Here is a 26,027-nt window from a genome sequence, read left to right on the forward strand (position 1 = left end):
AGCACCGGCCCTGGAGTCAGGAGGACCTGAGTTCAAATCCGACCTCAGACAATTAAAACTTACTAGCTGTGTGACCCTGGGCAAGTCACTTAACCCCCAATTGCCTCACTAAAAAAATAAATAAAACAAAAAAACAAAACAAAACAAAAAAAAGATGAGGACTCTAGCTCAAAGTCCAAGGTCACATGGGTAGTTAAGTAACACATCCAAAACTCAAACCCAGGCCCTTCTGACCCCAGATTTAGAGTTCACTGCACTTTACCTAGGTGCTGGAATCTGGGGCTTTCTTTCTGAACTCTTAAGGAAATCATACTTCCTAGAGTAGGCATCCCCAAAGCGTAAGTCTGGGCAACAGCCAAAAGATGTTTAATGGTTTCTTTTAGTGGTGGGAGGTTGCATAGATTGCAGAGTATTCTCATATCCATTATCTCAGCTGATCCACCCTATGCAGGTACATCCCGCCTCTGATGTACTTACTACCTATGTGACTTGAGGAAAATCACTTCATCTCCCTGGGTCTTGGTTTTCTCATCTGTAAAATGAGAGGAATGGACTATATGGTCTTTGGAGTAGTCTTCTAACTCCAGATATATGTTCCACTAGTTCTGCGATCCTCATTTTACAAATAAGAAATTAGGTCTTAGACGGGTGAATTGACCAAAGTCACACAGTTACATTTGCACTTGATTAAAAAAAAAATTTCTGTATGTAATGTAATGTTTAGGTACCCTGCTTGGGAGGTTATTTCTAAAAAAAAAGTTGGCCATAATTCAGAGTATCCTTTTCGTTTTAAATACTGGTCAGGAAAAAACAAATGATATAAAAATAGGTAAAGAACTTCTATTACAGAAATGAAAAACTGATTTGCATCTAAAAGTACAAGAGGTAATGCAGAAGTGACCCCTTCACCAGATGGACGACACGGCGACATGTGGCCTATCACTTCTGTTATTGGAAAAGGCAGGTGAATTTTTATACTGACATAGAAGATTATAAATTACAATGAATTAGTATCCATAATCACTATATATACACAAACCAGGTGTAAAAAAATACACTGGCCTAGAATTTATGAGTGAAAACTTCACAAGGTACAGGAAAACAATTAGCATCCTCAAGTGCCCAATTTTGATTTGTACTTTTAAAATGCTATACCCCTCAAAAAATGAACTCATGCTAATTCTATTAGCAGTACGTGAATTGCAAAGTCACACATTAAGTGGCAAAGCAAATCCAGATCTTCTTGTTCAGTTGTTTTTCAGTCATGTCCAACTCTTCATGACTCCATCTGGGGTTTTCTTGGAAAAGATACTGAAGTGGTTTGCCATTTCCTTCTCCAGTTCATTCTACAGATGAGGAAACTGAGGCAAACAGGGTGAAGTGACTTGCCCAGGGTCACACAGCTAGTGAGTGTCTGAAGCCAGACTTGAGCTCAGGAAGATGAGTCTTCCTGACTTCAGGCTTGGCACTCTAGTCACTGTGCCATCTAGTTGCCCCCAAAATCTAGATCTCCTAACCCCAAATCTGGTGTTCTTCACTCTCCTGTAAATGTATATTGCGTAATTAGTACACATGTTCATAGTGGGGTTACAGTTATTCTTGATCATCAATTCTAACTACCTAAGCCATAAGGAGAAGCTTGGATCGAGAGAGGGCTAGCCTTGGTGTCAGGGGCAGCTAGATGATGCAGTGAATAGAATGTTGAACCTGGAGTCAGGAAGACCTGAGTTTTTTACATTTACATGACCAGAATAATCAGATGATGGGATGGTGGAAGGTTTGGTTACTTTAGTCATCTTCCCCAGTGATTCAGTTCAACTTGGGGCCCCCAGTGGATGGAGCCCTGGGCCTGAAGTCAGGAAGACCTTAGTTCAAATCTGACCTCAGACACTTCCTAGCTGTGTGACTCTGGGCAGGTCAAGTAACCTTTGTCTGTTTCCTCATCTGTAAAATGGGAATGATAATGACAATAATTACAATCCCAGGGTTAATGTGAGGATCAAATGAAATAAATTTGTAAAGTACCTGGTACATAGAAGGTACTTAATAAATGCTTGTTTCCTTTTCATGAACAAAGTCTTCTCCAATTGCTTGCAAAGTCACTTCTTTTAATTTGAGAAAATTTACTTTACCCCAAAAGGCTAAGCAAAAAATAAGAAAGAAGGGGACAGCTAGGTGGTACAGTGGATAGAGCACTGGCCCTGGAGTCAGGAGGACCTGAGTTCAAATCTGGCCTCAGACACTTAACACTTACTAGCTGTGTGACCTTGGGCAAGTCACTTAACCCCAATTGCCTCTCCAAAAACAAAAAAAAAAGAGGAATGGGCATTGATCCAATGTTTTATTCCCACTTGTTTACACCTCAGACTATATCTCCTAAAACCCAGGTCTTTGAGTGTGAATGTGGAACAGCTCTCGGAGAGGCTGGTGGTCTTTGCAGCAGGACAAAGACAAGTCAACATCACACTGAATTTTCTTTGAAACAGGAAAAAGGAAGAGAAGATTATAGAGAAGAACAAAGGACAAGGGAGAGTGGAGGCAGCGAAAAGAAGAAGATGAGGGAAAACTTAATAAGGAAAAAGAGTCCATAATAAAATAGGATATAATATAGATATAAAATAAAAAAGGATCTCAGAGGACATGTAGGTCAACTTTCTCATATTACAAATGAGAAAACTGAGGCCCAGAGTCACACTAGTAGTATCATGTATACACATGTTGGGGACCTAAAGCCACACAAAGACTTGAGTTCAAATCTTGCTTCAGTGGAACACTGAGCAAGTCATTTAACTTCTGTCAAACTTCAGCTTTCTCCTCAGTAAAATTAAATATTTGGGCTTAAGGCCCTCAAAGATCCTTTGCAGCTCTAAATCTAAGAATCAACGTGAGATCTGAACCTAGGTCCATATACTTGAGAGCCAATGCTGTTTCCACTATATCCTACTGTTTTCTAACTCCCTGTGCTAGGAAATAGCTTCCGCAAGTATACTGGCATACAAAAGGAATATGTTTCCTACAGTTCATATTCAGCAAAGGATTATGGGTGGGTATGTATGAAGAGGTATAGAATCAGTCTCCAGCCTAAGCTGAAATCCCCACCAGTTTCAGGACTATTTCCTGGCCTGCCCTTGAACAGAACTTGGCTTTGTGCCAATGAAGGCAAAGGGCTCTCCATATAAAATGCAGAGGAAACTGAAGCGAGTTTGTACAAATGAACAAAAGACAGAAACAAAATATGGTAGAATTACAGAGATGTTTCATGAATTCCCACTATAATTTTCCTTACTTTGCTGCTTCTCCCACCATTCTCTATCTTCAGGAGAAGCCACTGCTGACTAGCACATCACAGGGACTTGTAGCAGAGCAGACACTTGGTAACTAATTCAAGAATTGGAGGAATATCAGAACTGGAACCCATAAATGGGAAGAAATTTAAAGAAGACACTGGTTTAGTGGAAGAAATGCATAGGTGAAAATTTGAGGCCATGAAGCAGAGGTTTCAAAAAGGATCCACTTACCCTTTGTTATTTACAAAATAAAGACCTCTAGTTCTTCCGTAATTCAGTTGGTATTTACATCTAGGGAGAGAGCCCAAAAAAGGGGGACAGTTGTGGGGTATGGTCTTCAGAGCTTTCTGATTCAAGCTTGCTCTACTCCACTGCCTTCTGTAATATTTAAAATAATAACAATAGCAGAGCACTTTACACACATTACACAATTTGATCCTTGTTTAGTTGTTTTGCAATTATGTCTGATTCTTTGTGAGCCCTTTTGGAGTTTTCTTGGCAAAGATACTAGAATGGTCTGATGTTTCCTTCTCCAGCTCATTTTACAGATGCAGAAACTGAGGCAAACAGGGTTAAGTGACTTGCAGGGTCACACAGCTAGTAAGTGTCTAAGGCTGGACTCCAGGCCCAGATCCATTGCAATACTTAAGCTGCGCCCTGGTTTGATCTTTACAATAACCCTATAAGGTAAGTGCTATCACTATCCCTATTTTTTAGAAAAGGAAACTGAGGCAGGGAGTGGTTAAATTATATACATGCAAACGTGCATCATCATCATGTAAAGAATTAATTGTTACTTGAGGTTTTTGTGACTAGAATTTTTGGCTAGAATTTAAAAAACCCCAGTGAGTGCACTGGCCTGGGGCTCAGGCATTGTGCCTCGGCAATGGCACGGTGCTCCACCCACTGGTTGTAGCCATCACCAAGGGCCTGGCAAAATTATGACTGGAAGCCCAGTGAGGGCAATCATGTGACTGTCAGTCAGGGCTGCCAGCCAATTGATGGCTTGGGGCTGTGTGTGGTCAGGCTAGGGTCTGCTGGGAAGGAGAGGGGAGGAGTTTCACCATTCTAGCTTGAAGCTGGAAAGCAACAGGACGCAGCCACGGCCGTGTGTTCTCAGGTGATCCCTGGGCGGTGGTGTTATTCAGGTTGTATCATTTCCCTTCCCCCATTTTTTTCCCTTTCCCTTAATTCTACTGATCTTGCTGGTGTTTTTAAGTATGTTCTTGTTAATAAACCCTGTTCTGTTTTTGAGGGAGGCTGGTGGTCTCCTTTCTTGCCCCAATACTGCGGCAAGCTGCCTAGCTAACACTCCCCAGTTAAAATTTGGCCCCTACAATCATCATCATAGCATTTAAAAAGGACTTAAAGGTTTAAAAAATACTTTACTTCTATCATCTCATCTGATTCTCAACCTGTGATATTGGTATTATTATTATCCCCACTTAAGAGACAGGAAAACTGAGGCATAGATAGTTTAAGCAACTTGAGAATTCTGAGAACAGTATCATACTGCTAGTAAGTGTCTGAGGCGGTATTTGAACTCTACAATGCTCTTTCCATCATGACACCAAGGAAGAGTATACTATTCAATCCTGTGGCCGGAATAATCCAACAAATTGAGTCAATCATTCAGACAGTGGAGAATTCTTACAAATTGAATGGGGTTAAGCCCTGGGTAAATATAGTGTTTGATAGAGCTTGAGAATCTGTGTAAATAGCCCTCCCTGAATTAATGAGAATCTTGGCATTGGCAATGGACGACTGGAGCTATTCCATTTCTGGGGTCCTTTACAGCCTACATTTGGAGAACATTGCCCCAAGCAGAAGCTTTTCCTAGGAGTTAGCAATAATAAAATTTTAATATTGGTTCTTTGTTAACAGAGATAAAACAGGAAGACCTCGGGATGGGAAACAAGGATAAAGGAAGAAACCAATTAAAAGGGTTAAGTGAATTGAGGAAGAGATAGAGAAGACAGGGATGGGTACAAGGTCTAGAATGTAAGCTCCTTGAGGACAGGGACAGTTATTTCATTTTATCTTTGTATTCTCAGTGCCTAGCAGGCACTCAGAAAATGTTTTTTGAATTTCGCATGCATAAAACTGAAGGAAGATGAGCCATTTTGGTGTTAAACATCGGGGAGCCCGGCAAATAAAAATTGATATACACTCTCTGACCAATAGACAAACTAAAAATCATAAGGTGTGTCCATCAAGGGTAATAAAGTGAAAAAATATTTGGGAATCAGTAATACTCAGGTTCAAATTCTGCTCCAAACACTTACTATGTGATCTTGAGCAAGTTACTTTACTCTCAGCCTCAGTTTCTTCATCTATAAAATTGGAATTATAAGAGCACCTATTTCATAGGATTGTTGTGAGGATCAAATGAGTTAACATATGTAAAGCTTTGTGAAAATTGTAAAGAAATACACATGTTATATAGAGAATTGATAGAGATAGCTCTATCGTTATAGTGGTTTCTATCAATTATCTATCTATTCTATCAATCATCCATCTATCTATTTATCTATCATCTATCTACCATCTATCTATCTATCTGTCATCTATCTCTATCTATCTATCTATCTATCTATCTATCTATCTATCTATCTATCTATCTATCTATCTATCTGTCATCTATCTGAATGGCATCTAGGTGACTCAGTGGATAAAGTGCCGGGCCTGCACTCAGGAACACTCTTCTTCCTGAGTTCAAATCTGGCCTCAGACACTGAACTGGCTATGTGACCCTGGGCAAGTCATCAACTGTAAATTGAACTGGTTAAGGAATTGTAAATCACTGCAGTATTTTTGACAAGAAAACCCCAAATGGGGTCACAAAGAGTCAGACATGACTGAAAAATGGCTGAATAACAACAAATACATATGGAAGGCAGATCTACAATCTCATTGGTATTGAGAACTCCCAATGAGAAAACACCTCTCCAAGTATGCAGATCAGCCACTCCTCTGCAAGTTAGAGAGTTGGTGAATTACTTGTCCAGGGTCACAAATCAGCGTATGTTAGCAATGGGATTGGAATCCTAGTTTTTTCTAATTCTGAGAGCAGTTTCCTATGGACTTTGCTATGCTTCCTCTCAATATAAATGCTATCTCTTAATAATAGCTAGCATTTATATCTTGCAAAGCACTTTACATATGTTATCCCACTTTACATCCACAACAACCTTATGAGGTAGGTGCTATTGTTACCTCCATTTTTATAGGAGTTGGGCATGATGCCCCCAAAGGTCATTTCCAGCACTAAATCTATGAATCAAAATGGAATTTGAACCTGGATCTACTGACTTGAGAGCCAGATGAGGAAACTGAGGCTGAGAGAGGTAAAATAACTTGCACAGGGTCACACAGATAGCAAGTTTCTGAGATAGGAATTGAGCTCGTTCTAACCCCTGAACCATGTAGCTGCCTATTATTACCCCAGGTCTAAAGAGCTTCCCTCAGACTCTGCAGTGTAATAGTTATCCTGCTACTGCTGCTACAGCTCCGGGTCTTCTGAAAGGATCATCTAGTCCCAGAGAAGAAGGATGTCAGGAAGTGGTGACCACCACACTTTAAAGCTAGCAATGGGCACTTCATCTTTCATCCTGTTCCTAGCACACTATGTGTCACCATACCCTTGACAGAGCTACCTAATGGCCTAGCATCAGAGGAATTTTGCTGACTTTCCAATGGTAAACTTTCCTCCCTGAATCATCCCTGAATCAATTTCAGATTTCACTTTCACATCACAGCAATTGCAGAAGTTCCTGGAGTCAGTCCAAGATGAGGTCACCAAAAAGCCAACCAAATACTGGGCAGGAAAAACTCAGAACTCTTCATGGAAACTGCCCGCGTGTCCAGTTCTAGAAAAGCTGGAAAACCAGCAGTGACTATGATAACAAACGCACCTTCGAGGCAGACATCTGTCCTCCACTTCCTCTAGATCTTCAACGGTGCTCAGAATATAGGTGATGTACAGCAAATGCTATTATCTGACTACTCCTGTGGGGAAGACTAATGGAGAAGGGGAGAAGAAGGCTCTCTCAGTCTCTGGGGTCTTAAATCTTGGAGCAATAAATACTAGAGAAAGACTCAGAGACAATTTCCTCTTAAGCAACCTTAAGGAACACTGCTACAGGGCTTACACAAAGGAGATTGGGTCTTGCAAAGTGTCCCGCCTGATGCCACATATCACATGACTTGTTTTTGGCAAGAATGCCATCCTAAATGGTGTCCACTATTATTCAGGGAACATTATAGCCCATAAATCCAGGCTTAATACCCAGAACAGCATATTGGTGACGGCTGCTAAATTAGCATATAAAGAGTGTGGGAAGAGATGACACGGAAGCCTCCAACCCCGCCAGTGGATGGAGATTTATTGGATAACACTCATGAGCTGGCTCCCCAAGAGGGTTTGCTATGACTGAGCTGCCAATATAAAAGCCATTATGTGTGTTAATGGCAGTTCATAGGAATCTTAAGGAGGGGTGGTGGAAAAGATTGAGGGGCGGGGTGGAGATTGTTCACTTCCTCTAAAACAAGGACAAACTATATCTCATTATTCACCCGAGTCAACAAATCTTTATGAAGCAACTACTATGTGCTAGGCACTGAGAAAATAAAGACAAAATTTTTTTAAGTCAGCCCTCAATGAGGTCCCATACAGGGGGTAGGGGAAAGGGAGGTTGATCAGTCAATTTTTAGTCATGTCTTACTCTTTATGGCCCCATTTGGGGTTTTCTTGGCAAAGATACTGGAGTAGTTTGCTATTTTCTTCTCTAGCTCATTTTTTTTTAAGGCAATGGGGGTTAAGTGACTTGCCCAGGGTCACACAGCTAGTAAATGTCAAGTGTCTGAGGCCGGATTTGAACCCAGGTACTCCTGAATCCAGGGCCACTGCCCCCCTCTAGCTCATTTTACAGATGAAGAAGCTGAGGGCAAAGAAGGTTAAGTGACTTGCCCAGGGTCACACAGTTAGTTAAATATCTGAGGCTGGATCTGAACTCACAAAGATGAGTCTTCCTGACTCCAGGCCAGGCTACACCACCTAGTTATCCAGGAAGGGGAGACCCATACAGATAAGTGAATACAAAGTATCTCTAAAGTAATTTAGGAGTGGGCAGCGACTATGGGGGATCAGGAAAAACCTCCAAAGAGGTGGAGCTTGACCTAAACCTGGAAGAGAGTTGGGCATTCCAAGAAGTGGAAGCAGAGATGTGTTGGAGTCAGCTCCCATTGGTGGCTGAGGAGAGCCAACTTGAAAGTTTTCAGTATAAACATTTATTTCTCCACAATCAGCAAATACTACAAACCAGGCTTTAACTTATTACATTTTTGATTGTCTAGACAGAAGAAAGTGATGGATAAAATGTTTAATAAATGTAGAGCACACTTCAAAGTATACTGTCCCTTTTTGGGGAAGCGGTTGTTAAAATTTTCCGGCATACCCATGGAGAGAAGTGAGAAGGGGAGGCATACTAGACATAGGGAATGTGCAAAGCGGGTATGTCCTGTACGGAGAAGGTCAAGTAGTCTATTTTGGCTAGAATGTAGAGTGTGTGATGAGGAGTCAGTCATATGAAACAAATTTGGAAAGGGAATCCGAGCCAGCTTGTGAAGGGCTTATAAACTCAGTCTTAGACATGTGGAGGTTGAGGTTCTGGTGGGACATCCAGGTGAAGTCATCCAGCTGGCAGCTGATGATGTGGGACTGGAGTTAGTTCAGAGGAGAAATTAGGACTGGAGATGTGGATCTGGGAGTCAATTGTTTTGACGTCACAATTGAATTTATGGGAGTAAATGAGATCACCAAGGGAGAGAAGAAAGAGAAGAAAAGAGAGCCCAGGATGAAACCTTGGAAGACACTCATACTCCAAGTCAGGAGGAGGACTACAGAGGAGAGCTAGCTCTCAATAACCATGATGTATGGGGGAGGAACCTCAGAGGAGAGACAGGGAGGGAATAACTGAAATCTACACATGTCCCTAAACCCCATTTGAGTTTCAAACTTTCTCCTCTATTAAATTTGTTTAAACATCATTGATATCTTTTTGTACCACCTTCTTTTCTGAATATCTCCCCCTCCCTTTCCTACCCTGTGAACCATCCTTTGTAGCAAAGAATTTAAACAAACAACTACAACAACAAAATATGGATGGCAAGCAAATCTAGCCAACGTATCAACTGAGCCTGATCACATATGCAATATTTCATACCCAAAGTCCTTTACATCTTGGAATTAAGAGAGATACAATAGATTTTTTTCAACTCTTCTATGCTCACCCCTATTTTTAAACAGTCCCTGTTAGGTAGAGTAGTAGATAAATTACCCTTCTTTTGACTTTCTCTATCCCCAGCACTTAGTGCATTGCCTGGCATATAGCAGGTCTGAATAAATACTTGTGACATTGCTAAATTGTAGAAAGTACTGATTTAGGTTTTTCCTTTACCTCATTTGTCTTTGAACCTGTGGCATGGATCGTCAGGACCAAAGAAGCAGACAAAAGACAAAGTATAGAACTGAAACAGAGGAGAAGTAAAGGGGTTGAATAATACACAAAAGAACCAGCTTCTCACAAGCTGCATTGAAAGACAGGAAAGTCCTATGGAAAAATAAATGGCTGCAAGAATAAGAGTTAAATTTATAATAATAGCTTCTCACTGTAATAATAACAATTATAAAGCCAGATGATGCTTTGCCAGATTTTAACTAATTTGGTTATTCAGATCAGCTCTTTTGTTCCATGTGTTGTTCAGTCATTTTCTGTCGTGTCTGACTCTTCGTGACCCCCATTTCGGGTTGTCTTGGCAAAGGTACTGGAGTGGCTTTCCATTTCCTTCTCCAGCTCATTTTACAGATGAGGAAAGTGAGGCAAACAGGGTTAAAGAGACTTGCCCAGGGTCACACAGCTAGTAAGTGTCTGAGGCTAGATTTGAACTCAGGAAGATAGTCTTCTCGACTCCAAGCCTGGTACTCGATTCACTGTGCCACCTAGCCCTTCTCAGCTTCCTTTTATGTGTTGTCTTCCCCCACTAGAATGTAAGCTTCCTGAGGACAAGGACTATCTTTTTTTTCTTGCTTAGTTCTGGGCACACAGTAAATGTCTAATAAATGCTGGTTGATGACTTGATGAAAGGGTCAGGGTGGTAGATCAATAAGGTAGCAGCAGAAGAAACCCGTATGAACAACGAACTCACTCTTCCCAAGGTACCACAAGACACTGATAAATTCCAGTCTCTGGAAAGAGAATGGAGTACTGCCTGAATTTCAGGGGAAAATTTCACCCACCTGGATTTACCAAACGAGGGGATTCAATTATAGAGTGTCCCAGTCATGTCAGAGGGAGGATTACTTGATGAAGAAATGTTGGAGTTGGAAGAGATCTTTGCACAGAGGGAGGGATGGTGGCAGTGATAGAGGGAGGGGAGGGATCACAGGGATAGAAAGAGGAATCAAATCTCTTTAAATTACAGATGAAAAAACCTAAGGCTTGTAGAGAAATCTCTTCCTCACAGCTGGTAAGTAACAGGATCATAGGTCTAGAGCTGCAAGGGTGGTCCTCATTTACAGATGAGGAAGTCAAGACCCAGGCAAATTAAGTGACTGCCAAGATCACACATCAAACATCAGAGGTGGAATGAGAACCCACTTCCTGTGACCCCAGGGCCAGTGTTTGTTCCACTATACCATGCTGCTCCCTGTGATTCAGTTCTTTGCTCCCAATCTTGTGAATTCTCTACCCTACCATCCCGTCATAGGTATAGTAACACCTCTATCAACTAGAATCCTACCCAGGTACGCAGTTATTTGGAGAGGGGCAGAGAAGAGAAACCATGACATTTTCATCCGTAGCCACAGATATTTTATAAGCCCTCTCTGTTCTCATGGAAACAGGTATCAGACTGCTTGTCAGATCCTAAAAACCTCCTTCTCCTCTCTTCCTCTTATACATCCTTCAGGATGTCTTCATGCCTCCTTTTTCCTCCTTTTCTTTTTCATGTTAGGTTCTCAGCCCAGTTTTGCCACCCATTCCAGGATGAGGTAATGGAAAGTGTGCGGGATTTAGAGACAGAAGATAAAGAGTTCAAACCCTAGCGCATCACTTCCCACCTCTTCGACTTTGGACAAACCATTTAACTTTTCCGTGTCTGAATTTCCTCATCTGTAAAAGGAGAGCTTTGGACTAAATAACCTATAGGCTCCCTTCCAGGTTTAATCTATGGTCCATGTTTCTGGAAGTTGTGTATCCAGTAAATCAGTGAGTCTGCTGTCAGTTTATCCGTAAGTCATAATAATAACTGGCATTTAGATAGTTTTTCATCAATAACCTATGGCTCAAAGCCCATTTGCATGGAACTCTCTTTACCCATGGAGATTGATCACACAATACTTCCTACCTTCACAGAGGCAGAAGCACTGAGTAATTAATCTTCACCAATGAGAAGAGTCTCAGGCAAATAGGCTTTGAGACTGAATTAGACATGTACAATTTCATTTGATCTTCACAACAGCCCTGAAAGATAGATTCTATTATTATCCTTATCAATGAGTTAACTGAGTGTAGAAGAGATTAAGTGACTCACCCAGGGTCTTATAGCTAGTATGGGTATGAGGCAAGATTTGAAGTGAGGTCTCCCTGACTCCAAATTCAGTGCTCTATCTATTGGGCCATCTAGATGCCTAAGTGAAAATGAGTGCTAAAGATGGGTTCAACAACAAATTATGTGTTTGTCATCTGAGAACCCATTTACTAACATGTGGAAATATTTCCTACCCTGAAGGTTGGCTATTAAATGATGAATCTTTCTGGCCTTTTGTCGTTCAGTTGTTTCAGTCATGACCCCATTTGGAGTTTTCTTGACAAAGATACTGGAGTGGTTTGCCATTTCCTTCTCCATCTCATTTTACAGATGAGAAAACTGAGGCAAATAGGGTTAAGGGACTTGTCCAGGGTCACCCAGCTAGTAACTGTCTGAGACCATGTTTGAACTCATGAAAATGAGTCTTCCTGACTTCGGGCCTGGTACTCTATCCTTTGCACCACCTAGCTGCCCCTTTCTGGCCTAGGAAACTCATAAAGATATTCTATCAAGGTAGGAAGGATGGGGGTGGTTATCTGTCTCAGTGGAGGGAATAACTACACTGATGAAGTCATAATGGAAGAAAGAGTAACATAGGTTTTCTAAAGTCTTTTGTGACTTTAAATGCCAGGAACTCTTTCTGATCCTCAGAGGAAGGATAATGGGGTTGGAGATTCAGAGGAAAAGTCATCCCCAGAATTTCAGATCTCTATTCATGATTTGACTTCTTAATAGCTGTGGGACTGCTCCTTTTCCAACAGTCCCAAGGCACATGTAGTTTTCACTGGCATTCCTGCATGGATTCACACACACATACATACACACAAACAAACACACACACATTTTTTTTTGATTCCTATCACATGTTGTATATTGGCAACTAGGTGATACAGAGGATGAAGTGCTGGACTGGGCATTAGGATAACCTGAGTTCAAAATGTAGCCTCAGATACTCACTAGCTGTGTGACCTTAGATATATCACTTGACCAGCCTGTTTCCTAGCCTACTACCAGGGTTGTTGTCAGTTTGGAATGAAAGAATATTTGTAAAGAACTGCAAACCTTATGGTTGTTGTTAATTGTTGTTCACAAGGCATGGAGCATAGTGGATAGAGGACCTGCCTTGGAAGCACAAAGACCTGGGTTCAAGGCAAAGACATATTCAAGAATCTCAGGAATTTTCTAAGTCTGGGTCTAGAGGTACAGCTAGGAATCATGGAATCAACTCCATGATGATATTTGCAAAGCAGGGGTGTTGAAAATCTCTTACAGTTTGCAGACTTGCTTGGAAAAAATGTGTATCATCCAGTATTCATGACAAAGATATGAACCTTAGCAAAATATGTCAGAAGTGTCTGCAGAAAATTTACATATACAATGTATTCATTAATATCCAGACCTTCAATAAACACCGGCCTACTTTTTTATGGGAAGAGAGTAGGTAGATTTGCCCGGAAAAAAAAAGAACTGGGTTCATATCCTGCCTCTGATCCTTACTACTCATAGTCACTTAACTTCCAAGGTCCTCAGTTTCCTCATCTGTAAAATGAGGGGGTTAGACAAGATGGCCGCCCACACCATCTTGTTTCAGGTGCTAAGTCATATCTGTCCACATCTATGCTCAATAAAGCTCACTTTCTCAGAAGTTCGGATCAAGCCTGCTCAGAATTCTAGATCAAATATTTGAGAAATAATTTGGCCATTCACAGTTTTTCTTAACTAGGACTGCCAAATCAGCAGGCATTTATTAAGTGCTACATATCAAGTACGATGCTGAGTGTTGGGGATACAAAGAAAGCAAAAACAGTGCCGGCCCTCAAGGAGTTGACATTCTAATGTAGAAGACAATAACAACTATGTACATACAAGATATATACAGAATAGAGAGCTAACCTCAGAGCACTAGCAGCTAGGGCCTAGGGGGGACCAGGTCCAGCGTTATTCATTACTGTGGCAAGAACTGATTAGCAATTGGTGTTTGGCCTGGTTAGCTGAAATGAACACTAAGAACCAGGAAAATACCTCAATTATCCCATGAGACCTTTAACAGGGAAATGTCTGAAAGTCCAGGGACACTAAGATGTGCCTCAAACATGCATTCCAGGCATGGAGGACAGCCAGAGAAAATGCCCAGAGCCAAGAGAATTGTGTCTTGTCTGTGGAACAGTAGAAAGTCAGTGTCACTGAATTGAAAGGTCTATATTGGGGAGTAAGGTATAAGAAGACTGGAAAAGCCAGAGGGGGCCAGGTTACAAAGGGCTTTGAGTGCCAAATAACATTTGTAGTTACTCTGAGGTGTTATGATTATTCTATTATAGATCCACAGACTTTAGCTCTGGAAGGGACCTTAAGACCCAATCTCTTTATTTTATGGACAGGAAAACTGAGGTCGAGAGAGATCAAGAGATTTGCGATTTTTAGGAATCACTTTGGGGGAAATTAGGTGCTGGGTGGAGGCTGAGTAGATTTTTATAAATGCCTTATTTCAACACTGTTTAATCATCATTCAAAAAACTATAGAGGGGCAGCTAGGTGGTGCAGTAGATAGAGCACTGGCCCTGGAGTCAGGAGGACCTGAGTTCAGGTCCGGCCTCAGATACTTGACACTTATTAGCTGTGTGACCTTGGGCAAGTGACTTGACCCCAAGTGCCTCAACAAAATAAATAAACAAACAAACAAATAAATAAATAAACTACAGACCAAGGGGAAGCTAGGTGGCACAATGGATAGAGCACTGGGCCTGGATTCAGAAGGACCTGAGTTCAAATCCGGCCTCAGACACTTGACACTAGCTGTGTGGCCCTGGGCAAGTCACTTAACCCCCATTCCCCCCCCCCCCAAAAGAAAAAAAACACTATAGTTTGAAATATTACACTTTGTCAGTTTGGGGGAGGATAAAGTTCTTGGGGTTAGGGGAGAAGGCATTTCTTCCTAAAATTCTCTTCATTTTTTTTCCTCCTGGACCTTCACTTCTCTAATTAGATTAAATAGTTCTCCCAGTCTTAATGGAGTATCCTGGTAGTATCCTAGTTATCAGGAAAAGGTGAGAGGAAATGAGGAACAAGACCAGCCAAGGTGGGGCATGTCTAATGGAAGCAACTTCTCTGATAGCCCTCCCAAATCTGACCTGTGACCTGGAATCAAAATAGTCTGGCTCCTGAATGCCCCATGTTTGGAAGATGCTGTGCACTGGATTCTAGCCTAAAAGCAGTATCTGTGGCCTAACAGCTTGATGCCCACTAACCCATTGCCCATTTCTACTGCTTTTCTCAGGCATATATCCAAATCCTGATGGCATCTGTGCAGAATGGGGAGAATCAGAGGTCTTCCTATTAGTTTATGCAGTCAGGAGCCTGTTTGATAAGATGCCCACTGTTTGTTTGGGAGGGCCCTTTTAGCAATATTTTTGGTTTTTGGTAAGGCAATTGGGTCAAGTGACTTGCCCAGGGTCACACAGCTAGTAAGTGTCAAGTGTCTGAGGCCAGATTTGAACTCAGGTCCTCCTGAATCCAGGGCCGGTGCTTTATCCACTGCACCACCTAGCTGCCCCCCTTTTAGCAATATTAAGGCTTATTTGATATAGAGTGGTAGATAAAGTGCTGGACTTAAAGTCAGAAAGACCTGAGTTCAATTCCTGCTGCAAAGATTCCTAGCTGTGTAGCCTTGGGTAAGTCACTTAACCACTCTCAGCCTCAGTTGTCTTATCTGGAAAATGGGCATAAAAATAGCACCCACCTCCCTGGGTTGTTCTGAGGATCAAATGAGATAATAGTAAAGCTCGGCATAGTACCTTTTAAATAGTAAGTGATATATAAATGCTAATTATTATTTTGCACACTTTAAAGTTCTATATAAATGCTGGCTATTATTCTGGTCCAAACAAGAGATCCAGGTCAAAAGGCAGCCTCCCAGCCTAATAGAAAAACAATCATAGGCACTTTGTTGTGAAGTTCTGACCTGGAGTATTGATTACCGTGTATAAAATACTGCATGGGGTGTCTATCACTATAAACAGTTCTGCAGACCAGGAAAGTCATTGCTTAACCAAGAGCTGGGGGAAAAGGAGCAAATTCAGTGTCTAGCTGGGCACTCTAACCATGGTCATCATTTAACAAATATTCACAATAATTTTGCTGACATCGTTGTTCAGTCATTTCAGTCGTGTCTGACTCTTCATGACCCAATTTGGAGTTTTCTTGGCAAAGATACTGAAGTGGTTTGCCATTTCCTTCTCCGGCTCACTTTACAGATGAGGAAACTGAGGCCTTTGGCATTCATTTGGCATTCAATATCCTTCATAACCTGGCCTCTTCCTATCATCTTTTATTTTTGTGGGGCAATGAGGGTTAAGTGACTTGCCCAGGGTCACACAACTAGTAAGTGTCAAATGTCTGAGGCCAGATTTGAACTCAGGTCCTTCTGAATCCAGGGCCGGTGCTTTATCCACTGTGCCGCCTAGCTGCCCCCTCTTCCTATCATCTTACACCTTATTCCACTCCCCACCACAGCCCTACTGTGATCCAGTGACATCAACCTCCTTCCTGTTCCTCATGCATGGTTCCCCATCTCTGAGCCTCTATACTGTCTGTCCCCTCTGCCCGGAATGCCCTCCCTCTCCACCTCTGCCTCTTAGAATCTCTAGGGTTCCTCAAGGCACAGCTCAAGTTCCATCTTTGGCACAAGGTCATTTCTGATACCTCCAATTGTAAGTGTCCTTCCCTCCCCCAAAAGTCCATTTATATTTTGTTTCCACCTATAAAATGTAAGCTCTTTGAGGACAGAGATTATGTTTCATCTATCTTTGTATTCCCCAATGCTTGGCCCATAGTAGGGATTTAATCCTTGTTGATTGTTTAACTAATTTCCATGTTGAGCAGTCTAGGCCAACTCTGTATCAGTCTTCAGAGTTACTGAAAAGGAATGTTTGGAACTGGAGTTGCAGTTAGACTCAGCAGACTGAGTTCTTCCTCAGTAATGAGGGTGGTGTCACCAGCTCAGGTAAACTTGCCCTTGCACGAAGCCTGGCTCTGAGGCTGCAGGAGCCCCTTCCACAATGGCTTCTATCCACGAGGGGGTTACCTGCATTGGGAGTAAAAACCCAACTGTTTAAAAGTGAGCAGCTGACAGAAAACAGGAAATATGTGAAGAATCCTTTTCTTCACGGTGAAAAGATTTAGTATTATGGAACATGGAATTTGAGGAAGAAGATTGGAATTGGTTTTCTTCTCCATGATGGGTTTGTTAAACTGCAGTCAGCCTCTCAAAAAGGACCACTAGGGACCTGAAGGGTCAGGCTCTCATTAAGAACATACCTTTCCCTCCCACTGATCCTGCATGTGACTGTCACCCTGAGATAAAGAAAACAGGGAAGGAGACAGAAAGTCTTGCAGATAAAGTCTATCTGCCTCTGCATGAGAGAGAGAGAGACAGAGACAGACACAGAGACAGACAGAGACAGACACAGAGACACAGAGAGACAGAGAAACAGAGAGGCAGAGAAAGACAGAAAGTGACAGAGACACACAGACAGAGACAGAGGAGGGAGGGCGAGGGAGGGAGAGAGACAGAGAGACAGAGACAGAGACAGAAAGGCAGAGAAAGACAGAGAATGACAGAGGCAGAGACAGAGAGGGAGGGAGGGCAAGGTGGGGGCGGGGAAGAGAGAGAGAGAGAGAGAGAGAGAGAGAGAGAGAGAGAGAGAGAGAGAGAGAGAGAGAGAGAGAGAGAGAGAGAGAGAGAGAGAGAATTCTAAGGGAGAGGCAGAGGAATTACCAAAACATTTGCTTATCTGACTTCCTTCTTGGAGAAGAGATTTGTCCAATTAAGGGACTGGAAAATCCCTCCTCCAATTTCCCCCAGGGAGGCCTGAACAGGGGCTCAGATTCAATGCACCCTGAAAGAGCCAAATTCCATCTGCAAAGAGGAGGGGTTTGTAGAAAGGCAGATCCTGCAGTTCAGGTCCCAGGTACTAAAAGAGACAGAGCTGGGACCCGGGCCTCCTCCCCTTTCAGCCCAGTGTCCTCTGCACAGAACCCTAGTTCTGCCTTTCGCAGCTGTTCCACTTCCCCTCGTCCTAGCTCTTTCATCTCCTTCTTCCTCTCCTCCACCCCCTCCCCCTTTCTCTGTGTCTTCTCCTGCCATCCTTCTCCCTTAACTACCCATAATATGGAACTGAAGTGTATTTAGTAAAGGCAACAAACAATAAAGCCTATTTTATGTTCCATCTTCTCAAATTAAATGGTGAGTTAAATGTCTAAAGTGCTTTCTCTATCCTCCCCTGCCCGGTTCAATGAAATTGCTTTTTAAAATTTGTGTATAGCCAGAGAATGATTTTTCCCCTAGTGGATGAGTGGCTTTATATTGTAAAGATAACCTTTATACTTTAAAGATAAAAGATATTGTAAAGAACCACTATTCTTCCAGTGAGCCAGGTTTGTACCACCTTTGGAATCATCCTAAATTCTTCTCTCTTCTTCATTGTTGTATCCAATCATTTGGTAATTCTTGTCCAACATTTCTGGCATCTCTCCTCCCCTGTTCTCACACCATGACCTCCATTGCCCTAGAATGATGAAAGGGTGACTCTCTGGGATTTTTAAAGGGCTGAAATGAATCATAGATTTTAGAACTGGGAAGGACCTTAGAGATCAGCCAAGTGGAGTTATAACTAGGGTGGGGCAACTGAGGATTTACCCCAAGGCACTAGAATTTAGAGGTTGCTGGCAAAAATGAAAATCTTCTGACACACAGAAACAACTGAGTTTAGCATTTAGTGAGCAAGACTTCAGTACAGAACCTATGAAAGGTGGCCCAAAGTAGTGGACAGAGAGCCAGTGTTATAGTCAGAAAGACCTCAATAGTGGTCAGTAGTGCAAAGGAAAGAATGCTGGATGTGGAGTCAGGATACTTCACTTCAAATTACAGCTTTTCCATATAGTACCATGCAACCTCGGGTAAGCTATTTAGCCTCAGTTTCCTCATCTGTAAAATGAGAGGTTGTACTAGATGATCTCTGAGGTCCCTTCCAATTCTAACTCTATGTATGCTCTTCTAAAACTTTCACTTGACCCATTGCCTCAAGATAGTACCCTAAATCTCTCTTTCCTTTCACAGCTAAATTCGTTGGGGGGAAAGCTGTCTGCATTCATTGCCCCCTACATTCAATGCCTCTGCATTCACCTCTCCTTCAAATTTCAATCACCCACTACAAAATGGTTTCTGGGCCTAATATGTGACCAAAAATTCTCTCTTCAATATAACCAATAATCTCATTATGACAAAATTCAATGATCTTCTCTCAGTCCTCACCCTTCCTGACTTCACTGTACTCTTTGACACTAATCTGTATTTACTTATCTGTAAATAGGTATGTAGCTAGTAGAATTTAAATCACTTGAAGGAAAGGACTGTCTCATGTCTATATTTCTCTCCTCAGCACCTAGCATGGGGCCTGGCTTTCAGAATGCCTGCTGATAAGTTGGTTCCCATTCAAATACACCTTAAAATCATTCAATTCCCTTTTATCAGAGTCTTTCATTTGGTTTTCTGAGTAAACTTTCTCACCATGAGGGAATGGAGAGAGGAAGGGAATAAAGTCAGTCAGTCAATCAAATGGCATTTTTAATTGTCTATGTTATGCCAAGTACTGTGTTAATCAGTGTTAGAAAAGGGAAGGGTGACCTGTAAGGAAGGAGTTATGTTAAATTTTGATTCTTAGGTCAGGTCTCATTGCAAATTAATACATGCATCGTTCTTGGTTTTTAAATCAGCTGCCTATGGATTGAGCTCATTTTTAGGTGAGCTGATAAAATTGAGTTTCAAGAAGATTGGGGCTAAGAATTTATCCTAGAGCAGATGTAGCCACAAACCCCTCCAGGGTGTTTAATAACTGATGACACTCACCAAGGTTGACACGTCCTTCAGCCAGGCTGTCCTCATTAGGGCTGGCAGTTTTACCAAAGCTGCTACTTCAGCTTTCTACCTAGGATCATAGATTTAATTTGGGAAGTCACCTTAATCCGACCCCCTCATTTTAGAGACAAGGAAATGGAGACCCAGAGAGTGACTTGCCCAAGGTCACTCAGCAGCAGATCGGGGATGTGAGCCTAGACCTCCTAACTCCAAATCCAACCCTATTTCAGTGACATCATGCTTCTCTTTTTGATGATTAATCACTGGGACACTGAAGCAACCCACTGTCATATGATTTTCAGACTCGTATACATATATACAGAGATAACAGTGATACAGACAGAGACACACGCACTCTAAAGAGTTCCAAGGGTATAGGGTTTGCTGGACAGTAGAAAGTATGGATGAATACGTGGATCAGCTGGAGGCTAGATGGGGCTGAATAAGTTAGTGGAATGAATTACAGAAAATGAGTTGTGTAATCAGCAAAAATTCACAGGGGCCTTGTGAGAAAGATGGAAAGCAGATGAAATAATATCTTTCCCTTGATCCCTCCCCAATTTTTTCCCAAAAAACTTTCTTTGAGTTATAGTTTTATAGCTGATTGATTCATTAATTAAATAATTTCTTAAATATCCACTGTGTGCAAAACATAGAAGCTAGGTGGTACAGTGGATAGAGTGCCAGGCTTGGAGTCAGGAGGACCCAAGTTAAGATCTGGTCTTAGATATTTACTAGCAGTGTGACCCTGGGCAAGTCACTTAACCCTGTTTGCCTCAGTTTCCTATCTGTCAAATAAGCCAGAGAAGGAAATGGCCACCACTTCAGTATCTTCACCAAGAAAACCCCACACGGGGTCACTGAGAGTCAGATACAACTGAAATGACTGAACAACAACAATGTGCAAAACAGTAGAATAAAGTATCAGAATGTAACTTGTGCAACATTACGAAAATTTTAAATGACCAAACCTGGGCCACAGTTGATTCTGAAGGCCTACCATTCCCTTGCCCCTTCACTGGTTAATAGCCTTTCCCCCACCCTGGGATTTTGCCATGCTCAAGAATTCCTGGTGTGGGAACTCCCTCCACCCAAGCATGACTTATCTATGACTTAGTAGCTAAATGCTAAGGCAGAATTGGACCCAAGTCAGTTAATCACTCAGTGAACAAGGAAATGAATTCAAATTATGGCTCAGGCCACTTACTACTTGTATGATCTTAGGAAAATCACCTAACCTCTTTGGGATTCAGTTTCTTCAACTGTAAAATGAAAGGATTGGAGCAGATGACCTGGAAGGTCTCTTTTATCTCCAAACCTATGATCCTAGAGAATTGCCTGACCCATGCTAAGGTGAGCTGCCCAGGGACACAGAGATTACTATCTCTGTACTACATTGAGTTGCTGACTCCAAGCCCTCCACAGCCTGCTTTGACACTAGGATCTAAGATAGCAGCATAGTGCAGTAGAATCAGTCCTAAATTTGGAGCCAGAGGCCCTGAGTTTAAATCCTGACTCTGCTACTTACTGCCTTCGTGACCTTCAACCTTCCATTCCCTCATTTGCAAAATGGCGCCATTTTCAGAAGGTGACTTTTAAGATCCCTTATATCTTCAACTCTAAGACCCTATGACATACCTTCTAAATTAACATATTTTCACTTTGGTCTGGCAACCACATCTTTCAAAATACTCAGAGGTAACCAAATATGGTGGGGCAAATGGCCCATTCAAAAAACAGCCTAAATTTTCCAAGAAAAAGTCCTAAAACATCATTCCTGTTTTAGTCAACTGAAAAAATTTTTTGTGACTTTCTGAAGTTTTAAAAATTCTTAAAGATGGTTATTACTCCTTAACTACACCTGTATCTGTCTCTCCATATGTATCTGTATGTATAGATGTGTATGTACATATACGTGTGTGTATTGCGTTTATATATGTATGTGTTCATGTATGTGTACTAGATTCCCTTGTAACTAACCGTTTTTCTCCCATGAGATAGGAAATGGGTTAGGGACTGGACCCAGGCCTGCCTTGGTATAATAGAGAGCTGCTGAGGGAGACAGTTCCCTCTACCAGCCAGTGCCCATCAGGCCTCTATATATGGCAGGAGCTCTTCGCCTTTTTTTGAGTTATGGACAATTTTGGTAGTCTGGTAAAGCCTATGGACTTCTCAGAATAATGCTTTTTAAGCTCCATAAAATAAAATACATAGGATATAAAGGGAAACAAGGTTATCAAAATATTAGAAATATGTTCTATAATTTAGAATCAATGTTTTAAAGAGTTGCCATGGGGAAGCTAGGTGGCACAGTGGATAAAGCACTGGCCCTGGATTCAGGAGTACCTGAGTTCAAATCCGGCCTCAGACACTTAACACTTACCAGCTGTATGACCCTGGGCAAGTCACTTAACCCCAATTGCCTCACTTTAAAAAAAAAAAAAAAGAGTTGCCTAGAATACCAAGGGACTTGGCTAGAGTCACATTGTATCATCAATGGGACCTGAACTGAGGTTTTCCTCCCTTGAAGAAGGGTTCTCTATCTACTCAATCACTTTGCCTCTCTACCATAAGAGCCACTAACCATAGGATGCATAAAAACAAAGTTCAGTGCAGCAAATCGATGCCACATGGAGAGGATTGATCTGTTACATGAATGAGGTATGGTTTATTATCATTAAGAGCCTGTGTGTCTGTCTGTCTGTCTGTCTATCAGGATGACCAAAGTTGGGGGTAAGTGAATTTCCCATCGTCACAGAGCTAGTGTCTGAGGTGACATTTGAATTCAGGTCCTCGAAACTCCAGGGTCAGTGCTATATCCACTGTGCCACCTAGCTGCCCCAAACCACTCCAGTATCTTTGCCAAGAAAACCCCAATCGGGGTCATGAAGAGTCGGACACAAGGGAACAACAACAACAATATGTAAGACTTGAGAGTTCTCCAAGCTTTTCAATCTCCATCAGGAAAGTGCCATGCTGGGAGAACTTTATTTGACAGTTCAGACTTTCTGACTAGCATAATAATTACAACAGGACAAGCAGCCAGGGCAATGTAACATAGCCCCATATTCCCCCCCAAAAAACCAAGCACAGAGAAGGTGGGTGGAGCAACACAGCAGAGACAGACTTCCTGCTTTAAATCTATGATCCTAAGAAGTTGCCAGAACATACAGGGACCCACGCTAATAATTTTTAAATTTGGCGAGAAACTAATTTCAACACATCTGCCTCTTGGCAGTAGCTGCTCCTGTTTTCTGAGTCCCTGAAGTCACCAAGTTCTGTCAGAGGGCTGGGGATTCGATCCTCCCTCAGTTACAGTCGGTGGGAACAGAAGTGGTCCAAGCAATAGGTGAGCTCAAACCATTGTCGAGGTTTAGGCCAAGGACTACAGATTATGCCTTACATTGTTCATTCTGGTTTTTCTGGCTCAATCAACAAGATGACAGGGAAGAGGATAAGAATGAGTTTGAAGACTTTTCCATCTTAAGGAAATCATCTGCACTTACGATATGCCTGGGCAGAGTCAAGGAGTGATTTGAAGAAGGGTGGGGCAAAGCTGCAACTTGAAGGGAAAAAAATACCCACCAGGGACCTACTTTTGTAATGCACATTCCATTTTCTCTCCCTCATGTAACTGCGTTCATTCGTTCGTGCTTTTTAATTCCTTCCACATTTCCTGTAGTAATTGTCGAATATTTGGATTCTGACTTCACTTGTTCTTGGAGGCCAGAGACCCCTGGGAATTTGATATTATTTATTTTCTGAAAATAGACTTTAGAGTTCATGGAGGATGAGTGAAGGGGTTCCCAGGGTACAGGGTCGGTCTGTTTCTTCCTAATGACCGGAAAGGACCCTCAAAGTTCAAAAGAAAACATTTGCAAGAAAGGCTCTGAAATACTTTCACTGATAATCCTGGAGCCCCCAAAGCAAGTATCAGATCCATTCTATTCTAATATTGGTGCAAATCCGAGTTTAAGGGATCATTTGCATTCTGGTGCTTAAGAGGGTATAACTCGGCCCCTGTTAACTTCTCAGACGTGGAGACTAAGCTAGAGAGAGGGAACGTGAACTCTCGCACAAGGGGCAGGAAGGGAAACAATCTCAGGGAAATCGTCTAACTCACTTTAGAAAGAACTTTTTTTTCACCCCAGGAGAAAGAGGAGAGACATTTTCTTCCATTTCAGCCCAGCGTTTTCTTTGTGGGCAGTCAGTATTGGCGGGCAGTGGGGGGTTGGGAGGGTGGGTGGGGGTGGAGAAGGAAGGCTTGCCCGATGAGAGGGCAGCTCAAGATGCCTTTTGGAAGTCGGCAGCATGCGGAACACCTCCTTCGCTCTCTCCCTCTCCCAGACCCCACTCCCTCCATGTTAATGCTCTGTGTGTGCGCGCGCGTGCCTATCTTGTTCTGCCCAGCCGACTTTTGCCAATTTAGGGTTTATACTAAACTTTCGCAGGAGGAGGAGGAGGAGGAGGCACTCGCAGTCCAGGGGCCACTCGCCCAGTCCGCCTCCCACCCACTCCCTCCCTCCCTACCTCACTTCTCGGGAGTCTGCTGCAGCTTTAGGGTTAGCCCGGGGCGGTGCAGCCAGCCGCAGGAATGACCCAGCTGCAGCGGCTCTAGGACCCCCACCGGACTTGGGGGGCAGCTCACATACCTCGGCGTGGACCCAGGCGATGGCCACCAGGGCGAGCACGGGCAGGCTTTTCCAGATCTGCGAAAGAGAGAGCATCATGGGGAGACTGGTGTGGGGTGGGGTGGGGGGTAGAGAAAAAGAGAGAAATGCAGATCCCCCCCCCCCCAAACCCCTCCACCAGTCCCCACCCTGCAAACTTCCTCCCGCTTCCCCTTTCCTGTCCTTTCTCCTCTCCCGGAGCTCCCCCGAGCCCAGCCACCCCAGGACCCTGGACCGGGCTGCCGTGAGGTCGGCGCCCCGCCGGCTCCCTCACCATCCTGGGGCTCCTTGGGTCCGGGCGGACGGCGCAGAGCGGAGAGGCAAGAGGCGAGCCCACTCGGGCCAGGCAGAGGGAAGTGAAGGTGGGATCTTTGCTTTTTCTTCTGCCTCTAGAGGAAATCTGATCGGGGCTCCAGGGGAGGAGAAACTCTCTTCCACCCTCCGCCTCCCCATTAAGACCCCTCCCTTCCTGACTGCCACCCCGCGGAGCTCCTCCCTATCCTCCTCCCCCCATCAGCATCAGCTGCCCCCACAGCTCTCGGCTCCCTCTCCCTCTTTTTCCCTCCTCCTCTTCCCCCGCTCAGCCTCAGTGATTCCGTCGCTTACCCCTTCGTTCTCCTGTCTTTCTCCTTCCCTCCCCTTACCCAACTCATTCCCATCCCTGAAGCTCCGAACCCCAAAAGAGCCTCCTGCATGGGTGGGTGGGGGTGCTGCTAATAGCAACAAAGGAAAAGGAGGGGAGGGAAGGTGGGGAAGAGGACCCGAGGCTGAGAAACCCTCCTCCCTCTCCATCCTCCCCCCTCTCTAGTCTCCTGCTGCAACCTCGCTCCCCCATCCCGGGGCGCCTGCAGAGGCAGCCAGGTGGGCGGTACCCGAGGGTACTGGAAACCCAGGCAGCAAGGAGGAGACGGGGGAGAATAGCCTTTGGAAGGGGAGAAGTGGCGCCTCTCGACTTAAGGGGACGATTGAGGGAGAGGGAGAAGAGGTTTCTCTGCAGCTGGGGGCAAAGTGAGGAGAGGGGCCTCTGCAGTGGGGCTTGGGAGGTGCCCCTGGAAATGGACCGTGAGGAGGTAGAGGGAGGCTACTAAGGGAATGGAGAGGCCGGGGGACAGCTAGTTTGGGGACTGACTAGAGCCCCGGTTTTTCCTCCCTTAATCGTGGATCTCCTGAGAAAAAGGTGAAAATCCCTCCAACTATACTTAAATATATCATCTCTTAACCTCATCTCCATCGCAACTCATTTCCTTAACCTTTCTCTCCAGTTTTAGAAAGAGCTGGGTCCCTCCCTCCCACTCTGTAAAACTATCTCCTTGTTCCCTTAAGCCTATGCCTTCCTGGTCCCTGAGGGACTTTCCCCAATTATGCCAACCCTTCCAGCATCTTCCATAGTTCCCTCTCCACCGGCTCATTTTCCTCTGTCTTGCACAGTATCTTCCTATATTTAAACAACAACAACAACAACAAAACCCTTACTTGGCCTTGCTGTCACATCTAGTCCTGTATACCTAATTTTCCCTGTCAAAACCTTTCAACCAGTTTCCTTCCTGAACATCCTGCAATCTGCTTTCA

The 26,027-nt window shown here is 43.3% G+C and overlaps 1 protein-coding gene across 1 annotated transcript in view; it reads right to left on the reverse strand.

Moving 5' to 3' along the window:
* The window catches only part of FSTL1 (follistatin like 1), a 93,835-nt gene extending 68,924 nt beyond the window's left edge, over positions 1–24,911 (reverse strand). The window contains 3 exon segments of the mRNA XM_043996126.1: positions 24,441–24,497; positions 24,733–24,755; positions 24,758–24,911. Of these exon segments, the coding sequence (XP_043852061.1) occupies positions 24,441–24,497; positions 24,733–24,755; positions 24,758–24,911 (234 nt within the window).
* Positions 24,912–26,027: the final 1,116 nt, after the last annotated feature.

This window comes from Dromiciops gliroides, chromosome 3, assembly GCF_019393635.1.
Source record: "Dromiciops gliroides isolate mDroGli1 chromosome 3, mDroGli1.pri, whole genome shotgun sequence".
Taxonomy (NCBI): domain Eukaryota; kingdom Metazoa; phylum Chordata; class Mammalia; order Microbiotheria; family Microbiotheriidae; genus Dromiciops; species Dromiciops gliroides.